The sequence below is a fragment of the Dasypus novemcinctus genome, chromosome 5 (assembly GCF_030445035.2).
Source record: "Dasypus novemcinctus isolate mDasNov1 chromosome 5, mDasNov1.1.hap2, whole genome shotgun sequence".
Taxonomy (NCBI): domain Eukaryota; kingdom Metazoa; phylum Chordata; class Mammalia; order Cingulata; family Dasypodidae; genus Dasypus; species Dasypus novemcinctus.
Genome location: NC_080677.1, coordinates 34,014,677 through 34,035,553, shown reverse-complemented (window position 1 = coordinate 34,035,553; position 20,877 = coordinate 34,014,677). Strand labels below are relative to the sequence as shown.

The window sequence follows — 20,877 nt, the reverse complement described above, 5'->3', positions numbered from 1 at the left end:
TTCAGCAATGGTGCTGGAAGAACTGGATATCCCTAGCTAAAAGGAAGAAAGAAAACCCCATCTTACACCTTATATAAAAATTAACGAATTAACTCAAAATTGATCAACGGCCTTAATATAAAAGCAACAACCATAAAACTCCTAGATAAAAATGTAGGAAAATATCTTCAAGATCTTGTGGTAGACCATAGTCTATTGAACCTTACACCCAAAGCATGAGCAACAAAAGGAAAAATAGATAAATGGGAACTCTCGAAATTAAAAACACTTTTGCATTGCAAAGGACTTTGTCAAAAGGCAGTCGACTCAATGAGAGAAAATATTTGGAAATCACATAGCCAATAAGGTTCTAATATCCATGATGTTTAAAGAGATACTTCAACTCAACAATAAAAAGACAAATTACCTGATTAAAAAATGGCAGAACACCTGAAAAGTCAATTGACCAAAGAAGCAATATGAATGGCAAAGGAACACATGAAAAAATGTTCAACATCACTAACGATTAGAAAATACAACTCAAAACTATAATGAGATATCATTTCACACCTATTAGACTGGCCATTATTAAAGAGTCAGAAAATTGTAAATGTTGGAGAGGATGTGGAGAGATAGGAGCACTTATTCACTGTTGGTGGGAATATAGAATGGTACAGCCACTGTGGAGGACTGTTTAGCAGTTTCTAAAGGAGTTGAATACAGAGTTGCCATGTGATCCAGCAATACCACTCCTAGGTACAAACCCAGAAGAACTAAGAGCACAGACATGAACAGACATCTGCACACTGATGTTCATAGTGGTGTTATTCACAACTGTCAAAAGATGGAACCAACCCAGCTATCCATCAACTGATGAATGGATAAACAAATTGTGGTGTATACACATGATGGAATATTATATAGCCATAAGAAATGAAGCTGTGAATCATATGACAACATGGATGAACCTGGAGGACATTATGTTGAGTGAAGCAAGACAGACACAAAAGGGCAAATACTGTAAGGTTGCCCTATTATGAACTAAATAGATTGTGTAAACTCATGGAATAATTAGAATACAGGTCACCAAAAAATAGAATGAGGGTAGAGAATGGAAAGCTGAGGGTTAATTTGTGCAGAATGGGTAAAAAGGTTTTTTGTAAATCTTTGGAAATGAATAGCAACGGTTAAAGCATATCAAGGTATTTGTAACTAGCAGTACTATTGTATGGGTATGACAGTGGTTGAAAAGGAAAGTCTAAGGTCATGTATATTACTAGAAGGAAAGCTAAAAACTAATATGGGACTGTATAAGATAGTAAAACCTCATGTAAAACCCAAATATGGGGAATATTGCATATATAAGACTGTTTGTACAAAATTTAAATATAAATAGAGAGATGGAAACAGAATAGCAGCTATGTTTGGCAGGGGATGCATAGAGAGATTGAGAGGTGTTGAGTTTTTTTGGTTTATTTTTTATTATTATTGGAATAATGAAAATGCTTTAATAATGACTGAGGTGATGAATACACAACTATGTGATTATACCAGATACCACTGACTGTACATTTTGGATGGATTCATGCTTTATTAAAATCAATAAAACTGATTTGTTAAAAATACACAGAAAATCTTAGAAACTTTATAATAGAACATAAATAAATATTTGATAAGAAGCAGTGTTTAATCCATAAAGTTTGTGGCAATTCTTTTAGCAACTCAAAACAACACAAACTGATAATGTGGTGACATGATAATGGCTACTACATTATCAAGGAAACCAAGTTCTAGAAAAAAAAGAGAAAAAGAGAGAATGGGAAAGGAGGAATATTCAAATAAATAATGGCAGAAAACTTCCCAAATTTATTGCAAGACATGAAAATGCACATTCAAGAAGTCCAATGAACTTCAGAGAGGATAAACTCAAAGTGAACCATGACCAGACTTATAGTAATCAAATTGGCTAATGCCAAGGACAAGGAGAAAAGCAATTAATTATATATAAAGGGATCCCAATAAGATTCAGTGCTAATTTCTCATCAGAAACCATGGAGGCAAGGAGGAAGTATGTTTAAAGTGGTGAAATGTTTAAAGTGGTGAAAGAAAACAACTGACAATCAAGAATTTTATGTCCGGCTATATTTTCTTTCAAGTGAGGGAGAGATTAGGACATTCCAATATAAACAAAAGCTGAAGGAATTCATTATCACTAAACCTGTCCTACGAGCAATGCTAAAGTGAGTTCTTCAGACTGAAATGAAAGGACACTAGATAGAATAAAGCAGCATACACAACAAAGACCTCTGGTAAAGGTATCCACACAGGTAATTATAAATGCCAGTACTACTGTATCGTATTTTTTTTTAATGTAACTCCACTTCTTACAGGTGCTAAAATTGAAGTGTATAAAAAGTAACAATTCTGCCCACAGAATTATCAAGGAAACCCAGCATTGCTGGCAGAACCAGTTCCTGGTATCAAAGCAGAAACAGATGAGAGCAACACCTGTTATTTTCATGTGGACACTGCTGACTCCCAAGATTGCCCCTTTGAAGGAGGGACTTTTAAACTCAAACTATCCAGAAGAATACCCAATGGCAGCCCCTAAAGTACATTTCATCACCAAAATTTATCACCCTAATGTATTATAGACAAGTTGGGAAGAATATATTTAGATATTTTGAAAACAAGTGTTCTCCAGCACTGTAGTTCTGCACAGTTCTGCTATTGATCCAGGCTTTGTTAAGTACTCCCAATCCAGATGATACATTAGTAAATGATGGAGCAGAGCAGTGGAAGACCAATGAAGCCCAAGCCACAGAAAGAGCTAGAGAGCATGGACTAGGCCATATGCCATGAATAATATTTAAATCGATCTGATCATCAAGTATGCATCTCCTGTTCTGCCAAGAGTTCTTCCTCTTTTGTTTGCATTCAGTGGACATATTAGAATTAGAAACATTACAGAATAAAAGCCTAGACATCTTCAGTCCTTTAGTGATTAAACGCACATTAGCAAAGCTATGTCTTGTCCTGATTCACTGCTGTAAAGCATGAACAGAGGCTAGAAGTATCATCTAGATTACTGCAAAATGTATAAAAGCAGTGGCCCCTCTCCAGCTTGCATTCATTTCCCTCACCATGGTTTAAGTATAAAGCATTGTGAATGCAGGTAGTTGTCAGACTTAGCTGCAAGAATATGGGTGTTTTTATTTATTTTATTTCTATTTTTGAGGAGGGAGGTAGTTTTATTTTAATTTTATGGCCTCCTCCCCCCCCTTTTTATGGTGATCTAATTAAATGCATTGGTTAAAAACAGCTAACCAGTTATTCTTTAGAATATGCCCTGTAGCAAACTCTAACTTTATTTTGACACTGTAGGTGGACAAGTGTTTATCTGAAACAAAATGGTGACATTAAACAAGCATCACAGCCCTCACTAATAACACTGTGACTGTGTTGTCAAGTCTAGGATCCAGGAAGAGGATATGGCTCAAGCAACTGAGCTCCCACCTCCCACATGGGAGGTCTGTGTTTGGTTCCTGATGCCTATTAAGAAGATGAGCAAGACAGTAAACTGACACGATGGGCTGGTGTGGCAAGCTGATGCAACAAGATGAAGCAACAACAGACACAGAGAGGAACATAATGAGAGACACAACAAAACAGTGGAGATGGCTCAAGTGATTAGGTGCTTCCCTCCCACATGGGAGGTCCCAGGTTTGGTTCCCGGTGCCTCCTAAAAAAAAAAAAAAAAAGAGACAACCAGCACACAATAAACAGACACAGAAAATGCAAATAATGAGGGGGTAGGGAGAAATAGATAAATAAAATAAATCTTTAAAAAAAGCATAGGATCTTCCCTTCAAAAAAAACCTTGTAACTATTTTGTATGGCTTGTATGGAAACTTCTGTAAATCTTATGTTTTTATAAAATATTTTCCATTATTCTAAAAAAAAAGCATGATCCAACTATATGCTATTTATAAGAAACTGACCTTAAAATCAAAGATATAAGTAGTTTGAAAGCACAAGGAGGGAAAAAATATTCCATGTAAGTTGTAACCAGAAGAGAGCTAGGATATTTATAGTAATTTCCTGAAAAATTCACAACAAAGCTATCTGACTAATAAACCAATAAACAAATTCAGCAATATGGCAGGGTCCAAAGTCAACATGCAAAATTACCAGTGTTTCTAAACAGTAGTAATGAACAACCTGAAGAAGAAATCAAGAAAAAAAATTCTATTAAAATAGCAACTAAAAGAACCAAATATATAGGAATAAATCTAACCAAGTTTGTAAAGGATGTGTACATAGAAAACTACCAGACATTGCTAAAAGACCTCAATAAATGGAAAGACATTCCATGTCATAGTTGGAAGACAAATATTATTAAGCTGTCATTTCCACCCAAAGTGATTTACCAATTCAATGCAATCCCAATCACAATTCCAACAGCCTTAGTTAGCTGGTGTAGCTCAGTGGGTGAGTGCCTGCTTCACATGCATGAGGTCCCAGATTCAAATCCCAGTACCTTCTCACACCAGCCCCCCCCACACCAAAAGAAAAATTCCAACTGCTTTCTTTGCAGAAAAGCCAGTCATTAAATTTGTATGGAGGGAAGTGGACTTGGCCCAGTGGTTAGGGCGTCCACCTACCACATGGGAGGTCTACAGTTCAGACCCCGGGCCTCTGACCCGTGTGGAGCTGGCCCATGAGCAGTGCTGATGCGCGCAAGGAGTGCTGTGCCACGCAGAGGTGTCCCCTGCATAGGGGAGCCCCATGCGCAAGTAGTGCACCCTGTAAGGAGAGCCGCCCAGTGTGAAAAAAAAGTGCAGCCTGCCCAGGAATGGCACTGCACACACAGAAAGCTGACATGACAAGATGATGCAACAAAAAGAAAACACAGATTCCGGGTGCTGCTGATAAGGATAGAAGTGGTCACAGAAGAACACACAGTGAATGGACAGAGAGAGCAGACAACTGGGGGGGGAGGAGGAGGAAAGGGAGAGAAAAAAAAACTTTTAAAAAAATTTGTATGGAAGTGTAAAGAACACTGAATAGCTAAAGTGATCTTGATGAAGACTGAAGTTGTAGGACTCCTGTTTCCTGATCTTAAAACTATTACAAAACCACAGAAATCAAAACAGCATGGTACTTGCACACAAGGGACACAAAGACCAAGGGAATGGAATTGAAAGTTCAGAAATCAACCCTCATGTTTATGGTCATCTGATTTTTGGCAAGGGTGGCAAGTCCACTCAATAGAAAAAGAATAGTTTCTTCAACATATGGTCCTGGGAAAGTAGATATCCACATATAAAAGAATGGAGGTAGGTGTGTATTGCAAACCATATACAAAAATCCACTCAAAATGGATAAAGAACTATCAATGAAAGCAAAAATAGATGAATAGGACCTCCTCAAAATTAAACATTTTTGTTCCTCAAAACACTGTTCAAGAAAGTAAAAAGGCAGCCTATTCAATGGGAGAAAATATATGGTAACCATAGTGATAGAAGATAGACTGTGGCTAACAGAATATGAGAACATTCTCTCATGAAAATAGTAATATTTTGATGATGCTCTTTCATAGTTTGTAACAAATGTTTCACAACAATGCAAAGTGCTGGTGGTGGGGTGTTGTTTGGAAGCCCTGGACGATGATATGCATGTTCATTTTGTAAGTACACAACTTTTGCTATACACTTATTGTTTATGTATGTTCATGTATGAATGATATACTTTCAAGACTTGAATAGACATTTTTCCATAGAGGAAATACAAATGGCTAAACAGTACATGAAAAGATGCTCAACATCACTAGCTATTAGGGAAACGCAAATCAAAACTACAATCAGATTATCGTTTGCACTTACTAGAATGGCCACTATTAAAAAATCAGAAAACTGCAAGTGTCGGAAAGGATGTGGAGAAAATAGGAACACTTATTAGCTCTTGGTGGGGACGTAAAATGGTACAGTTACTGAGGAAGACAATTTGGTGGTTCCTCAGGAAGCTAAATTCAGAACTGTCATATGATCTGGCAATTTCACTACTAGGTATATACTCAGAAGAACAGAAAGCAGGGATGTGAACATACATTTGCATGCCAATGTTCATAGTGGCATTATTCACAGTTGCCAAAAGATGGAAACAACCCAAGTGTCCATCCACCAATGATGGATAAACAAAATATGGTATACACATATGATGGAATATTATTCAGCTGTAAGAAGAAATGAAGTTTTGATTCATGTGACAACACGAATGAACCTTGAGGACATTATGTTGAATGAAATAAGCCAGACACAAAAGGACAAATATTGTATGACCTCACAAATATGGACTAAATATTATGAGCAAATCCATGGCGCTTACAGCTAGAATACAGGTCACCAAAGATAGAATTAGGGTAGAGAATGGTGAGCTGATGCTTAATAGTACAGAATTTGTAATGAGGTTGATTGTAAATGTTTGGAAACAGATAGAGGTAAAGATAGCACATTAGAGAGAGTGTAATTAACAGCACTGATATGTGGGTATGACTGTGGTTGAAAGCGGAAATTCAGGGTTATGTATGTCACTAGAAGGAAAGTTAAGAGGATGAAACTTTCCTCTTCATATATAGTATAGTGAACCCTGTTGTGGATGATGAGTGTGGTCCATAGTACAAACATAAGAATGTTCTTCCATGAACTAGAACAAATATATGTTAACATTACAAGATGTTAATAGGGCGCTAGATGGGCAAAAATACACCTAAAGCAAACTATGGACTGTGGTGAATATTAATATATTTTTCCATCAATTATGTAAAAATTTAGTGAAACAAACCAGATATAGAGCACTGCATATTTTTTACTCCATTTATATAAACTGTAAATATAAATAAATGTAGAGAGATAGAATTAGATTAGCAGTTCTGTATAGCAGGGGAAGGCTAAGGGGTAGTGGGTTTTTCTTTTTGGAATAATGAAAAGGCTCTAAAATTGATTGTGGTGATGAATGCATAACTCTGTGATTATACCAAAAGCCACAAGATGAATGCTTTAGATGGACTGTATGGTATGTGAATATATCTCAATAAAATTGCTTTAAAAAATAAAAATAGAAAACAAAAAAAACCAGGTAACTAATTAATTACTCATTAACAGAAACACTTTGGCAGGTATAATTTTTCAAAATATGGAATCCAAGATAGCACCAGCTAAGGGTGGAGGAGTGAATAATAAAAGGAGGTTTGTACTGTAAAAAGCTAAGGACTTCCAGCTGTAGTGGAAAGAACCTAAGCCAGAGGATCTGGGGTCCAGTCCCAGCTCAGTCACTGACTAGGTGAATAAGAGAAGCAAAACTAGTTTCCCTTTAGTTTCCCCATGTCTGGCATGAAGGTGGCCTCTGTGTCAGAAGTCCTTTCCAGCTGCAAAGTATCTATGCTTATGTGGCTCTAAGTTCTAATATTCTACCCCTCCCAGGAGCCTTGCCAAGCTAGCTGTAGGATCCAGGATAATGATAACTTTCCCTAACTGAGCTTCGCATAAACAGAAACGTGTCTTTCCCACTCCCTGTCCCCAAGCATGTAATGTCTGTTCTCCCTCTCTTTGGGACTCAGCTGTTGAACCATGCATATGTTCACAAGAATGCTCATCTTTTGGACATGCTTGTTTGTGTCTGTAAAGGGCTGAAGAAAAGCTATAGGCAGTGAGCACCTTGCTTATGAGCTCTGCTGTGCTCTGGGTAATTCTGATTCCACAGTGCCCAGATGAGGCACTGAGATGGCACAGTGAGATGAACTGAGACACCTGGACCTGGTGTCTTGCTGTGGAGAAACCCATGATAAGTGTGTGCTTTACGGTGCCCAGGCTCCGGTGTTAGGGCAGTAGAAGAGTTGGCCAGACCAAGGTCTGTGAGTCAGCTCCCCCCAGTGACTAACCAGAGGCTCGGGGCAAGAACTGAATTTCTTCAGGCCCAAATTTGTTCATCTGTAAAAGAGGGGAAATGAAAATTTGAATTCACAGGGTCTTTTGGAAGAAGAAATGTCCCAACCTATGTCAAGGGTATTGGGGCTATCTATGCTTGGTGTCCAGCAGGCACCCACAAATCAGTGTTTGCTCTTTCTTTTCTCCAATAGTTAAAAGGGGTTAATGCGATCCTGGGATGAGAAATAATATAACTGTACTGAGATTAGGTAAGAGAAAGTTCTGTTCTCAGGAAATCCATGCTTAAAGTAGTTAGATGTGATAGGCACAATGTCTCCAACCTACTCTAAAAATGCATAGGTAATTGACAGAAGATAGAGAGATAATGCAGGCATACAGACAGTCAGACAAACATATAAAGTAAAAGGGGCAAAATGTAAAGTACTGAATCTATACAAAGGGAATATGAGAGTTCCCTGTATCATTTTTGCAACTTTATTGTAGTTAGAAATTATATTAAAATAAAAAGATCACATACACACACAAATTCCATAAACCATTTCTGACTCATGACTGAATACCTTGATAGGAAGTAAATTTGCAAATACAGGCCTTAGAATCTACTGATTCTGGCTTGCAACCATAATTTTAGCTTCCTGAAGAAGGAGGGGGAGGTAGGAAAGCAGGGAGAGGCCTCAGTGAATTCTTATCACTTGGGATAAAGGCATAAATTATTCCCTCCCCCCCCCCCCCCCAGAAATTTATATTTCCTAGCAAAAAGTATAAATTTATAGCTGGTAATATTTTAGGAAAATATACTTTAAGACCTGAAAGCCATGGACTTGATGTGTCATGATTCATGTATATTATGAGATTTTATTCAGTTTCTTATATATGTTGCAAAGGTTATTTTTGGCAAAAAAAATGAGACCTTCAAAAACTGAAATAGCTAAAGAGACCCATGGGAGTTATGGTCATGGCCGATGGGGTTAACTACCAGGGCAGATGGCCCCTCTTTGGAAATGGTGTTTATGTGTGATGAATCTGGACTCAGATGGGATCTCCCTTCATAAGACTTTCATGCTAATGTGCTGGAGGTGCAGTTAATGTTGGGGTTTAAGATATATTTAGGTGATTTGAATCTCTGGACTGACAATGTGATAGCCAGGTCCTGAGCCTCAACAGACTCCAGCACCTACAATCTGATCTATTGGACTTACCACACTCAGCTAAGATGGAGTTGAAGAAGGACAACCACCACACCATGGAGCCTAGAGTGATTACAACTGAAAATGGGAGGATTGCATCCAGCATCCATGTGGAATCTGAGCCTCCTCTTGACATAGAGGTGCAATGGACACAACCAATCCAATGTCCACATAGAAGAAGTGGCATTGGATTGGGAAAAGTGGACATGGTGGACGATGGGTATGGGGAAGGGCAGGAGGAGATGGGAGGTGGAGGCGTCTTTGGGACATGGAGCTGCCCTGGATGGTGCTTCGGGGGTAATCACCGGACATTGTGGGTCCTCACAGGGCCCACTGGATGGAATGGAGGAGAGTATGGGCCATGATGTGGACCATTGTCTATGGGGTGCGGAGGTGCCCAAAGATGTGCTTGCCGAGTCCAGTGGATGTGTCATGATGATGGGAACGAGTGTTGTTGGGGGGGGAGAGGGGGGGTGGGGGGGTGGGGTTGAATGGGACCTCACATGTATATTTTTAATGTAATATTATTACAAAGTCAATAAAAAAAAAAACTGAAATAGAAAGTTTCAACTTGTATCCTATTCAAGTTATGAGTACAACTACATTAAATGACCAAAAAATATATTTATTCCTTTAAATTAAGACTATGTATAAAATAATTATGTCCCTATTACATTAAATGATTTATAAAGATTATTTTTCACTTTGTCTTCAGCCCCCAGAGAGGCCAATAGAGAGAAAATAATAAGAAAAAGCAGAATATCAAACATTCTTTTAAACACATACACATGCAAAAAAAGGAATTAGGTTTCTCTTTTATGATTCATTCAGTTAGAGGCACACGCAGTCTCTGAATCCAGTACTCTTCATGAGATGTTTCACAGCCTTTAGAAGGGGATGTTTGAGGTGTTTGGGTCAAAGGAGAAAACTTTGGAACTTTATTGCACTACAGGCAGAAAGGTGAGTCAGAAAAGTAGCCCAACAGAAACAGCTTTAGTTCTCATATTGCTAACAAAAGAATTTGAAAAGTCCAAAACTTCTTAAATATTTGTTTTTTAAAAAACAAAAACTAAAAAAACTTAGACCTTAATTTTAATAGCCTTTTAAACAGATCCTTGCTGTAAGTGAAATACAATATTTTAAAGTTATTTTAATATTTCCAGTTCAAATTGGGAGGGGATTTCAGTAACACCTCGCATACCTTGCATCCAGATCTTGGAGAAATGGCTGATTCTAGGACTAGGGTAGGAAACGTACAAGATGAATATGCTGTATCTTACAGTGCCAGACACTAAGAAAATACTCAGGAAACAAAACAAAACAAAACAAAAACAGCCAACTACAATGATGGGCATGTCAAAGGGTTAAAGGAGCCAATGGGAAAGAACTCCCAATGGCCAATTTGAGCAACACAAAGAAAGCAGTATCGAATTATAAAGCAAAGTACAAAACAAATATCCATGAGCCCATATTGAAGTAAACAAGTTACTGAATAAGTAAAAGGGGGAGAGTAGAGAAATCTCCTATGCAGAAGAGTTCTATATAATTTATGTAGATACTTTGTCCTCAAGGAGGAGAAGCATAATGCTATATTCCTTAAGTGTGGGCTGCATATTTCTTCTAAATAGTAAGGTATGGAAAACTGGGTGATGGGGGGTGGGGGTGGGGGGTGTGTCAGTTTACTGTGGAGAAACCTGAGAACCACCTCAGCCAGGTAATCAAGGTCTACACCATCGGTAATAAGTCAGGTTGACAGCCTGTAACCTAGATGTAAGATAAAGAATGGCACTTTATCTCTGTGGTCTTCCTCCCCAACATGCATCACCCAGTCTAACCATGAGGAAAAACATCAGACAAATCCCAAATGAAGGAAATTCTACAAAACACCTCATCAGTACTTCTCAATACTGTCAAGGTCATCAAAAACAAGGAAAGTCTGAGAAGCTGTCACAACTAAGAGGAGCCTAAAGAGACATGATGATAAAATGTAATGTGGTATCCTGGCAAAACTGAGGAAATCTGTATATAAAATATGGACTTTACTTAATATATCAATATTGGTTCAATTATGACTAATGTACCCTACTAAGGTTAAATATTCATATCAGGGAAAATTTGGTATAGGGTATATGGTAACTCTGTACTATCTTTGCAATAATTCTGTAAATCTAAAACTTTTAAAATTTAAAAAATTATTTTAAAAAAGATTGACAGGAGAAATAATTGGGAGAAATAAATAACACTGTTACCCTGGACTTGTACCAACCTCTTCTCCCAATTGTTTAAAAAAACAAAACAAAACTTTTATGAAAAGTCTCACTTGTCCTCAAATTTGTCTAAGCCATAGGGAATGCCAATCGTTTTTCTTGATTCTAATAGGGAAGGAAAACATAGTTTGTATACTTACTCTACTGCTGAATTAGGTGGTTTCGGAAGCCTGGAATAAAAAAAGAAAACAAATTCTAATTTATATTAAGGATTTTTATACTCCTATTAGAAATTTGCTTAAGAAAAAAAGCTATGTCCCATTTTCAAACTACAGTATATTCAGATAATATTCTTGGTTGACTTTCTGGAATATTGAACATTGACAAGGTAGAGAAATATATTTCCATACTAAATTGTCTCAGATTATTTTTTCCCATCCCACTTATTCTAACGTTAGCCACGCTCACCACCCTTTTCTCAATTCTTGCTTAGCTATGAAGGAACATGGGCTGGCTGTCTCTGAGGAGCCTAGAGCTGTGGCTCTTACTGACAGTCCCTCTCACAAGGGGCAGTAGCCACAGAGCTGGGAGGAAGCCTCACAGAACACACATGGTGCACTCACATGACTTAAATACCACGCACGCTCTCTCTTTGCCCAGGTTACTCATATTCATGATGGTAAATGTTGTCCAGTCAACAGAGAGCCTAGAACAGGATGAACCCTGTTCCCAGAGGCAGGTCTTTTTGGAAGTAGTTCATTCCAAGATTGTGTTTACGAATCACTCTTGAGTTTTGCAAGCCTAGGAATTATATTGTGGCCCTGAAAAAAGTCCACACTAGGAAGGGATAATCATCCGCTTATATTTGATTGCGGTGATTAGTTTCAGCCTGTGCAAATAAGATTCTGAAAGATTTCAGCCACTAAAAAAGAACAGGATGATATAAATTTGATAACAAAGATCAGGAAAATTAAACACTGGTTTCATTATATTTTCCTCAATGGTAGAAAAAATTCACAAGCCAGTGAAATGTAAGTCAAACAATTTTATTATCCTATAATGTACTATAAACACAAAATTTCTATGAACTGTAAAAGATTTAAATCTTTCTTACTTGGACTTGATTTATCAACTTAGTTATAAAAAAGCATTTCTTATCTTCCAGCTATATTTCTGGCTGAGTTGAGGGATGGGGAGGGGTGATAAATATAGTAATCCAAGGGATGGAGTGTTACTAGATTGGCAACTATATATAAAACATCAAATTAGATAGAAATCTAAAATTGTTCTCAAGTGACAAATTTAGCTATGATATTGACAAGTATATGCCTAAAACTGTCCAAAATGAAAATAAAATATTTTTTAAAAATTTAAAAAAGAAAACATTCTTAAAAAGCTCAGAATTTGAAAGGATAAAATAAAAATAACAAACGCTCAGAGATACCACCCTCCTTGTCTGAACCAATTCATTAATTTTGCTGATACACTCCGCAGCTGCTTTGCAAAGTTTTCCCAAAGTGATCCCAAAGGGATACGGCCTGGCATCACAAATTTCATGACTTTTTGTCTCCCCCTAGTGGCTAAACTCTGTATTAATTTCTTGACTATAAAGATTCCTAGTAATTCTAATAATGAAAGGTAAAGAAGTGAAATTTTTATAACAATGCTGTGTTTTATCTTTATCTGAAAATTAAAAACTAAGCTTTAGCTTGTAATATACATTACAAACTATTTCAAAGACTAAAAAAATAATATACAGGAAAATAACACCTCTAAGCAAAGGATAAATGAACAATGTGTTTTATACAAAAAAGAGAAGACTTAGGGAGTGATTTTATTTTATTTTATTTTTATTTATTTATTTATTTATTTATTTTGGCATCAAGGAGTCTGCCAGTAATGACTCCTCAAACAACTTTATTTATTTTTTTTGTAAACTAATTTATTTATTTATTATTATTATTTTTTAATTGACTTTGTAATAATATTACATTAAAAATACATATATATATGAGGTCCCATTCAACCCCCCCCCCCCACCTCTCCCCCCCGTCCCCAGCAACACTCATTCCCATCATCATGACACATCCATTGCATTTGGTAAGTACATCTTTGGGCACCTCTGCACCTCATGGTCAATGGTTCACATCATGGCCCATACTCTCCCCCATTCCATCCAGTGGGCCCTGTGAGGATTTACAATGTCCGGTGATTGCCCCTGAAGCCCCATCCAGGGCAGCTCCATGTCCCCAAGACGCCTCCACCTCTCATCTCTTCCTGCCTTTCCCCATACCCATCAGCCACCATGTCCACTTTTCCCAATCCAATGCCAGGGAGCAATTTTATTGAGCTATTGTAGGTGGTCATAACAAACCACACTGTCATAAAATTCTGATTAAAAATTTTGCTGAGGGCTGCTGTGACACTTTCTATGAACCATTTGAAAAATGAAACAAATTCTTAAGTCTTTGGATTAAATAGGTCCAAGGCATGGAAATGGGCCAAGATGACTGATATAAATCTTTTCCAAGATTACTATTCTAAATTTCCTCTTTTTTCCTCACTTAGATTAGATGCCAGAAACTATTATTATTATTATTTTATTTTGTTGGTCTTGGTTTCTAGTACTAATTTCTTTTGGAAAAAGGAGGAACAATTGTGTTGCCCTGCAAGTCTTCATTTTGAGCTTTTTATTTCTCACATAACTCATTTCCATTTAAAAATATGATTTGAATTCATATAAGGAAAAAGAAAACCCAAACTTACAAAGAATCATTTCCATAGATGTCACTTTTTTTGTTTTGTGTCAAATAATAGAATTGTTCAATAGGCAGCTTTCTGAAAAGAAAGAAAAAAATAAATTGAATATTTAAAAAAATTAACATAGTGAAATGGTGAGCTAGTAAGTTACAATTAGATTAATACAACCACATACATGTGAAAATACAGTATATGTGCGGTGACATTTTATATTGGTAGAAAAGGATGCACTTTACAATAAACAATGCAGGAAAAATTCACTAGCTATTGGGGAAAAATCAGATCTGTAATTTCACAAAGATAGTTTCAAATGGGTTAAAAACCTAAATAGTTGGAAAAATATCTATAAAACTATTAAAAGAAAATGTACAATAATATATTTTTTCCCTTTGAGTAGGATTTTTGCTTTTGCTACTTCTCCCTGATTTGTCCATTTTAGTTGTTGATATAACCTGTTCTTTGCCAGGGTTTATAACATTTACATTTGAATGGAATCAGTGCTCATCTTTGATGCTCATCCATTTCATATTTGAATGAATTTAATCACAGCCCTTTTATCACAGCTTCTCTGTTCTTGAGTTCTTTATTTTGACTAATATTTTTGATTTTGTTAAGGTTTATTGTCAGGTTTTTTTTTAAGAAGAGCAATTTATCTTAGTTTGCCACAGGGTTGCTGATGCAAAGTACTAGAAATGGGCTGGCTTTTCATGGAGATTTGATTTAGGATAAAAGCTTAGTTTCTAGGCCGGAAATGTCCAAACGAAGGCACCATCAGAGATGCTTTCTCACCAAAGTCAGGTACCGTGTGGCAATCAGACAAGATGGCAGGTCTGCTTGTCTCGCTCTACTTTCTCCTTGAACTCAGCTGTGGCTGATCAGTCATCTTTACCTGGGCATTGGCTCCTTAAGCCTCTCAGGGCTCCTCTCCTTGAGCTCAGCTATGGGTGAACCTGGAGTCCTTTACCTCATATGTCTGGGTCAAAATGGTGGCTTCCTTTTTCTGTGTGTCTCTCTGTGCTTACATAAGACCACAGCAAGAGGGTGGAGACTCAACCTGAATCACGCTTCTCTGATGTAATCCAATCAAAAGAGTGCCACACCCACAGGAATGGATTAGGTAAAAAACAATCTTTTTCTCTTTGGGATTCACGGCCACAGGTACTGTTTACCCTAAATTCTCTCATGCTTGTGATGCCTGCTAAAGTCCTTATAACTGATTGACAATTTTGCTGGAATAATCGCTTTGAGTGATAATCTACTGACTAATGCTGTAAAGGCTTGAAGCCAGTCTCATTTTTCCTTCTTGCACATTATTTGTTTTTCCTGCCTGAGTGCCTAAAGAACTTTTCTTTATGAATTGAATAATGTGTGCAGGTTGTAGGTCAATGTCAGTAGTTCTATACCAGTTTTCCCCATTATATGATATGTCCCTTAGCTCTTCAGAATAATTTCTTCCTTAATTTCATGGAAATTTTTTGTATCTCAATGCTTTTTTTCTGTTCCTTTTCTTAGATGCTCTATATTTGGGCCATCAAGTTTCCTTATGGTATATAGCCTATATTTGTCCTTCCCATCCATTGTCTTTTTTCCTTTTTATTTGCTTTAGTGTCCTAAATTTTTCTCTGCTTTGGTATCATTATTATCAGGTGCCAATTTTTAGTTATATCCATTTCTAGCTTTTTTTTAAAAAAAAAAACTAGATTTGTAATAGTAATTTTATGTTGTTTTTCTCATTTTTTCTTAGCCTTGTGATCCCCTTTTATAGGGAATCTGCTTTTATTTCCTGGACTATGTTTTTTTTTTTCCAGATTGGTTTCTTTATGTGCTTTTTGTATGCCATATACATATATATATTTATCTTTCTCTGCCTGTTTGCAGAGTTGCCATGCTATTTGTTCTTATTACCTGTGTTTAATTGGGCAGCTCTGTCCAAACCCAGCTATTTGCTATGATAAAGTGTAGGTGAATTCTCCTTGACACACTCATCTGAAACTAGTTTGCCTGTCTGTCCTTGCTGCAGGCTTGATGACTGAATACTGTTTTATCCGTTTTTATTTAGCCTGTTAGAATAGAGGTGGCAGAGAAGAGGTGCTCAGAGAGTGTCATATAGTGTCCTGGGGGTCTTGGCTTTGCAATCTCTTCTAAGATGTCATCAAATGATCCGTACTGAATCTACTTCTTCCAATCAGGGAAGTGTCTCATACCCATGGGTCATTCCCTGAAGTCAGTCCAGAATTCTGGTGGAATCAATCCTGTAGAATGTTATCTCTCCTGAGATCTTGCTTTGTTAAAATAACGCCTTTTACTCTGGAAGGTTTTTCATTCTTAATAGGATTACCTATTTACCCTTTCAATCTTCAATTCAAATGACAGAATTATGAGGATTTTGTAGACTAAGCTTCCCTCAATATGGAGATGGGGATAGGCACAAGCCTCTCAAGGAATAGTGGGATTTCCTCCTCTACCCCCAACACTTCCAGGAGGAGTCTGGAAATATATGTGAACGGTTTTATTTGGTTGTCACAGTAAATGTGGGATAATACTGGTATTTCTAGGTAAGGTACAGGAAAGCTAAACTTCTTGTAATATGTGGTACAAAGAGCTGTCTTGTCCCAAATGACCCCTTGGGAAATGTTTTGTTAGGATATGGGATAAACTGCATAGAATTTTGCTTCTTTCCTTAGCTGCCATTTATTAAAATTAGTGGCATAAGGTTTTCATTGTTTGGTTGCTGATTATAAATTTTTGTGTTTGTTTAGGTTTTTAGGTGTCATGAGAGGGATATTTTGTGGTTTTACTTCATATGGTGATATTAACCTTCAATTATTATTACTATTATTGGTATTAATATTATTATTAAGCACTAGTTACCAGGAATTTCAAAGCATTCTTTAGTTCACAGAGCATAATAGATCTACTTAACAGCTTTTTAGCATTTAACATTACCTTAGGGGAGAGTCATTTTTCTTAGACAAAAGTGAAAATTATGCTGTTCAACCAAACTTACAAAAATAAGCATTAATGGAGATGTGAAAATGAAGTTATAAATTTTCACTACTTTGTAACTTCACTCTTCTAGGGAATGGATGCTGAATTAGGTGATGATTGCCCACCCTTGTTTAGAATTTCTGAAATTTTCACATTATGAAAAAGTAAATATTATTTACGTCCCTTTAGAAGAGGAAGAATCAGAAGGCAATGATATCTCACATGGAATGACACTGACAATGCATTGGAACACACATATAGAAAGAGAACTACATTTCTCTGAGTAAGCCATGCTTTTGAGACTTCCTAAGCTCTGATATACTGTAGGATATCTCACTTAGACATTATCCTGAGAAGCAGTACTTTAATTTTCAAACTCATATGACTGAAGAGTTGATGAGGCAAGGTAGTGATGCCTATTCCCCCTAGGAGTGTGGTGAGCATGTGGCACCACAATACTCAACTAAAAATCTGCTCGAGGTCAAGTGGCAGGGTGTGGGCTTCTATATGGACCAGATGAGGCTTAGCCAGTTACAGAATAGTAAAATACTGTTATTTTGCTTAAAAAGCTCTTTTCAGAGAGAAAGAAAAATATTGCTTAGGAAACAAGATAAATCTATTCTTAGTTGTTTCCTAAGTGATCTGTACTCTTTTACAGGATAGGGATTTGCCCTAAATATATTTTTAAGAGATACATATGGAAAAAGTATAACTTTTGACAAAAAAGTATATGCAGAGAACAGAATACATTTACCTACATTTTGGAGATGGGGCTGATGAGCATTCTAATTGGTATAAACATTTTCTCTCCCACATGCTAGGATTGCATTCAATAACAGAATAAGAGACCAAATACACATTTCTCATTTCAGGTTGGATTTCCCTTAAGAAACTAGTCTTTGGCCTTCTTTTTATACATTGTAATTCTGTGAGTATTCTTCTAGTTCTTTTGGCTATTCTGCATTTTTAATACAAATTTTGGGGACAACAGCTGTAAAGTCCATAAGGAATAATTCCCCAGTCCCTAGAGCAAGGCTTGTTATACTTACACTGCCAATAGATAAGTGGATGGAAAGAACAAGAGTAAATGAATGAAGGAGTAGATGAAAAGAACTTGGGTCTTAGAGTCAAACAGTCCTGGAGTTAAATCCCTGTTCCACAACTTTATAATTATCTGACCTAAGGTAAGGTATGGAATCTCTTGAGGTCTTGGTTTATTCATGTGTGAAATCAGGAAAACAACATGTGCTTTACAAAGTTATTACAAATTAGATTATTTTAGAAAGTAAGTTCCATTGAGAACTTTAAAAAAATCTGTTGAATGAATGAACTTGAGGTCCTCACTCTATCGTCTGTTAGATGTTTAGATCTGTCCAAATAGGACTTATCCTGCCAGGCCTTTTCATTCATGTCCTTTTTATTGCTTTGCTGAGGCTGCCAATAAGATTGCTGGCTGCCATGTGTCCCTATTGTTAATGTCTTTGTCTCGAGCTATGTGTGTTCTTAGTTTATTTCTTTTAACTGCTTTAGAATAAAAAACAAAACATCACCAGAAACTAGACTGATAATAAACCAGGTAACCAAGAATAATAGATAAAGCAGGAGTAACTAGGTTCTATGTGAAGTTTTGATGGATTCTGCTCTTAGGAAATTTTATAATCTTTAGTAAATAACTAGTGCGACATTTAATTTGCTGCTCAGATTTTGTTTCTGTTGATGGTTGTGCTTTTTCTTTGGGTTTAAACTGCATTTTGAATACAGGTGCTGAAAAGATTGACTTTAAGATATATAAATTATAACTGAAATAATTTAATACCTGATAATAATGCACAGTAGATTCTAATGACTGTAATGAAGATTGATGGACAAATTATAAAGCAAAGCTTCAAAAACCAAGATCATATGTATGAATTAGGCTAGCTATTTATTCAAGCAAAAACATTTAAATTTGCTTTCTCTCTTAGGAATATTTCCAATTAGTTTTAGATAAGATGGAATAAACAAGGAAATTAAATTAATAAAAATTTGTGATCACAATACTTTACCATTTCTAAGGACAGCACATCCATAAAGATATTCACAAAAACAGATTTTCAGCTAAATTCATAATTAGAAGTTATATAATTTGTTTTTCTATCTGTCTTTTCATAAAAAGAGAAAGAAATAAGGTTGGAGGTAGATTTAACAGAGGACCCACAATAGAAATAAAAATGAATAATATCGAATGATTCCATTTGTATAAAACATAAATAGCAATTTATATAGATAAAAAATAAAATAAAAAATGAATTAAAAAACCTCTATGTAGGACTCCTATCTCGCCTTATACAAAAATGAACTCTAAATGGATCAAGGATCTAAGTACAAAAGTGACAACTATAAAACTAGAAGAAAATGTAGGAAACATCTACAAGATCTTGTGATAGGTGTTGGTTTCTTAAACCTTACATCCAAAGCAAAAGCAACAAGAGAAAAAATAGATAAATAGATGTCCTCAAAATGAAACACTTTTGCACCTCAAAAGACTTTGTCAAAAGGTGAAAAGGCAGCTGACTCAATGGAGGAAAATATTTGGCAAACACATATCCGATAAGGGTTTAATATCCACATATATAGAGATGCTACAACTCAACAATAAAAAGACAAACGACCCAATTAAAAAATGGGCAAAAGACTTGAATAGACAATTGGCCAAAGAAGAAATGCAAATGGTGAAAAAACATGTGAAAAATGTTCAACATCACTAGCAATTAGGGAAATACAAATCAAAACTACAATGAGATGACTGAGAGAGTGTAAACGACAATGTAAAGTATAATCCATGCTGAGTAGCAGTGTTCCAAAATGTGTCCATCAATTGCAGTGAATGTACCACACTAATGAAAGAAGTTGTTAATGTGGGGAAAAGTGGGAGGTGTGGGGAGTGGGGCATATGGAAATCCTTTATATTTTTTATGTAACATTTTATGTACTCTGAGTATCTTTTAAAAATAAATTAAAAATATGTATTTTTTTAAAAAGCTACAATGAGATATCATTTCACACCTATTAGAACGGCTGTTTTTTAAAAACTGTAAAACTACAAGTGTTGGAGAGGATGTGGAGAGACAGGAACACTTATTCACTTTTGGTAAGAATGTAGAACGGTACAGCCACTGTGGAGGACTGTTCGGCAGTTCCTAAGGAAGTTGAATATAGCCTTGCCATATGACCCGGCAATACCACTACTAGGTATATACCCAGAAGAACTGAAAACAGGGAAACTAACAGACATCTGCACACACATCTTCATAGCTGCATTATTCACAGTTGTCAAAAGACAGAAACAACCGAGATGTCCATCAACTGATGAATGGATAAACAAATTGTGGTATATATACACAATGGAAATATTATGCAGCAGTAAGAAGAAATGAAGCCTTGAATTATATGACAACATGGATGAACCTGGAGAACATTATGTTGAGTGAAGCAAGCCAGACACAAAAGGACAAATACTGTATGATTGTGCTATTATGAACTAAATAGATTGTGTAAAGTCAGTGGAATTAATAATTAGAATACAGGTCACTAAAAAATAGATGAGGGTAGAGAATGGAAAGCTGATGGTTAATCTGTGTAGCATTGGTAAAAAGGTTGTTTGTAAATCTTTGGAAATGAATAGAAATGATGAAAACATATCATAGTGTTTGTAACTAGCAGAGCTATTACCTGGGTACGAGAGTGGTTGAAAGGAAAGTCTAAGGACTTGTTTATCACTAAAAGGAAAGCTAAAAAATGTAACATGGGACTGACTAAAACATAGTGAAA

The 20,877-nt window shown here is 36.2% G+C and overlaps 1 protein-coding gene across 3 annotated transcripts in view; it reads right to left on the bottom strand.

Annotated features, from left to right (window-relative positions):
* SPMIP4 (sperm microtubule inner protein 4) overlaps positions 1–20,877 on the bottom strand; it is a 74,824-nt gene that overhangs the window by 28,721 nt on the left and 25,226 nt on the right. For all 3 annotated transcript variants that reach the window (XM_004447558.5, XM_004447557.4, XM_058296867.2), the window contains exons 4-5: positions 14,086–14,157; positions 11,520–11,549 (exon numbers count right to left, since the gene is read on the bottom strand). In XM_004447558.5, the coding sequence (XP_004447615.1) occupies positions 11,520–11,549; positions 14,086–14,157 (102 nt within the window). The remainder of the gene's footprint in view (positions 1–11,519; positions 11,550–14,085; positions 14,158–20,877) is intronic.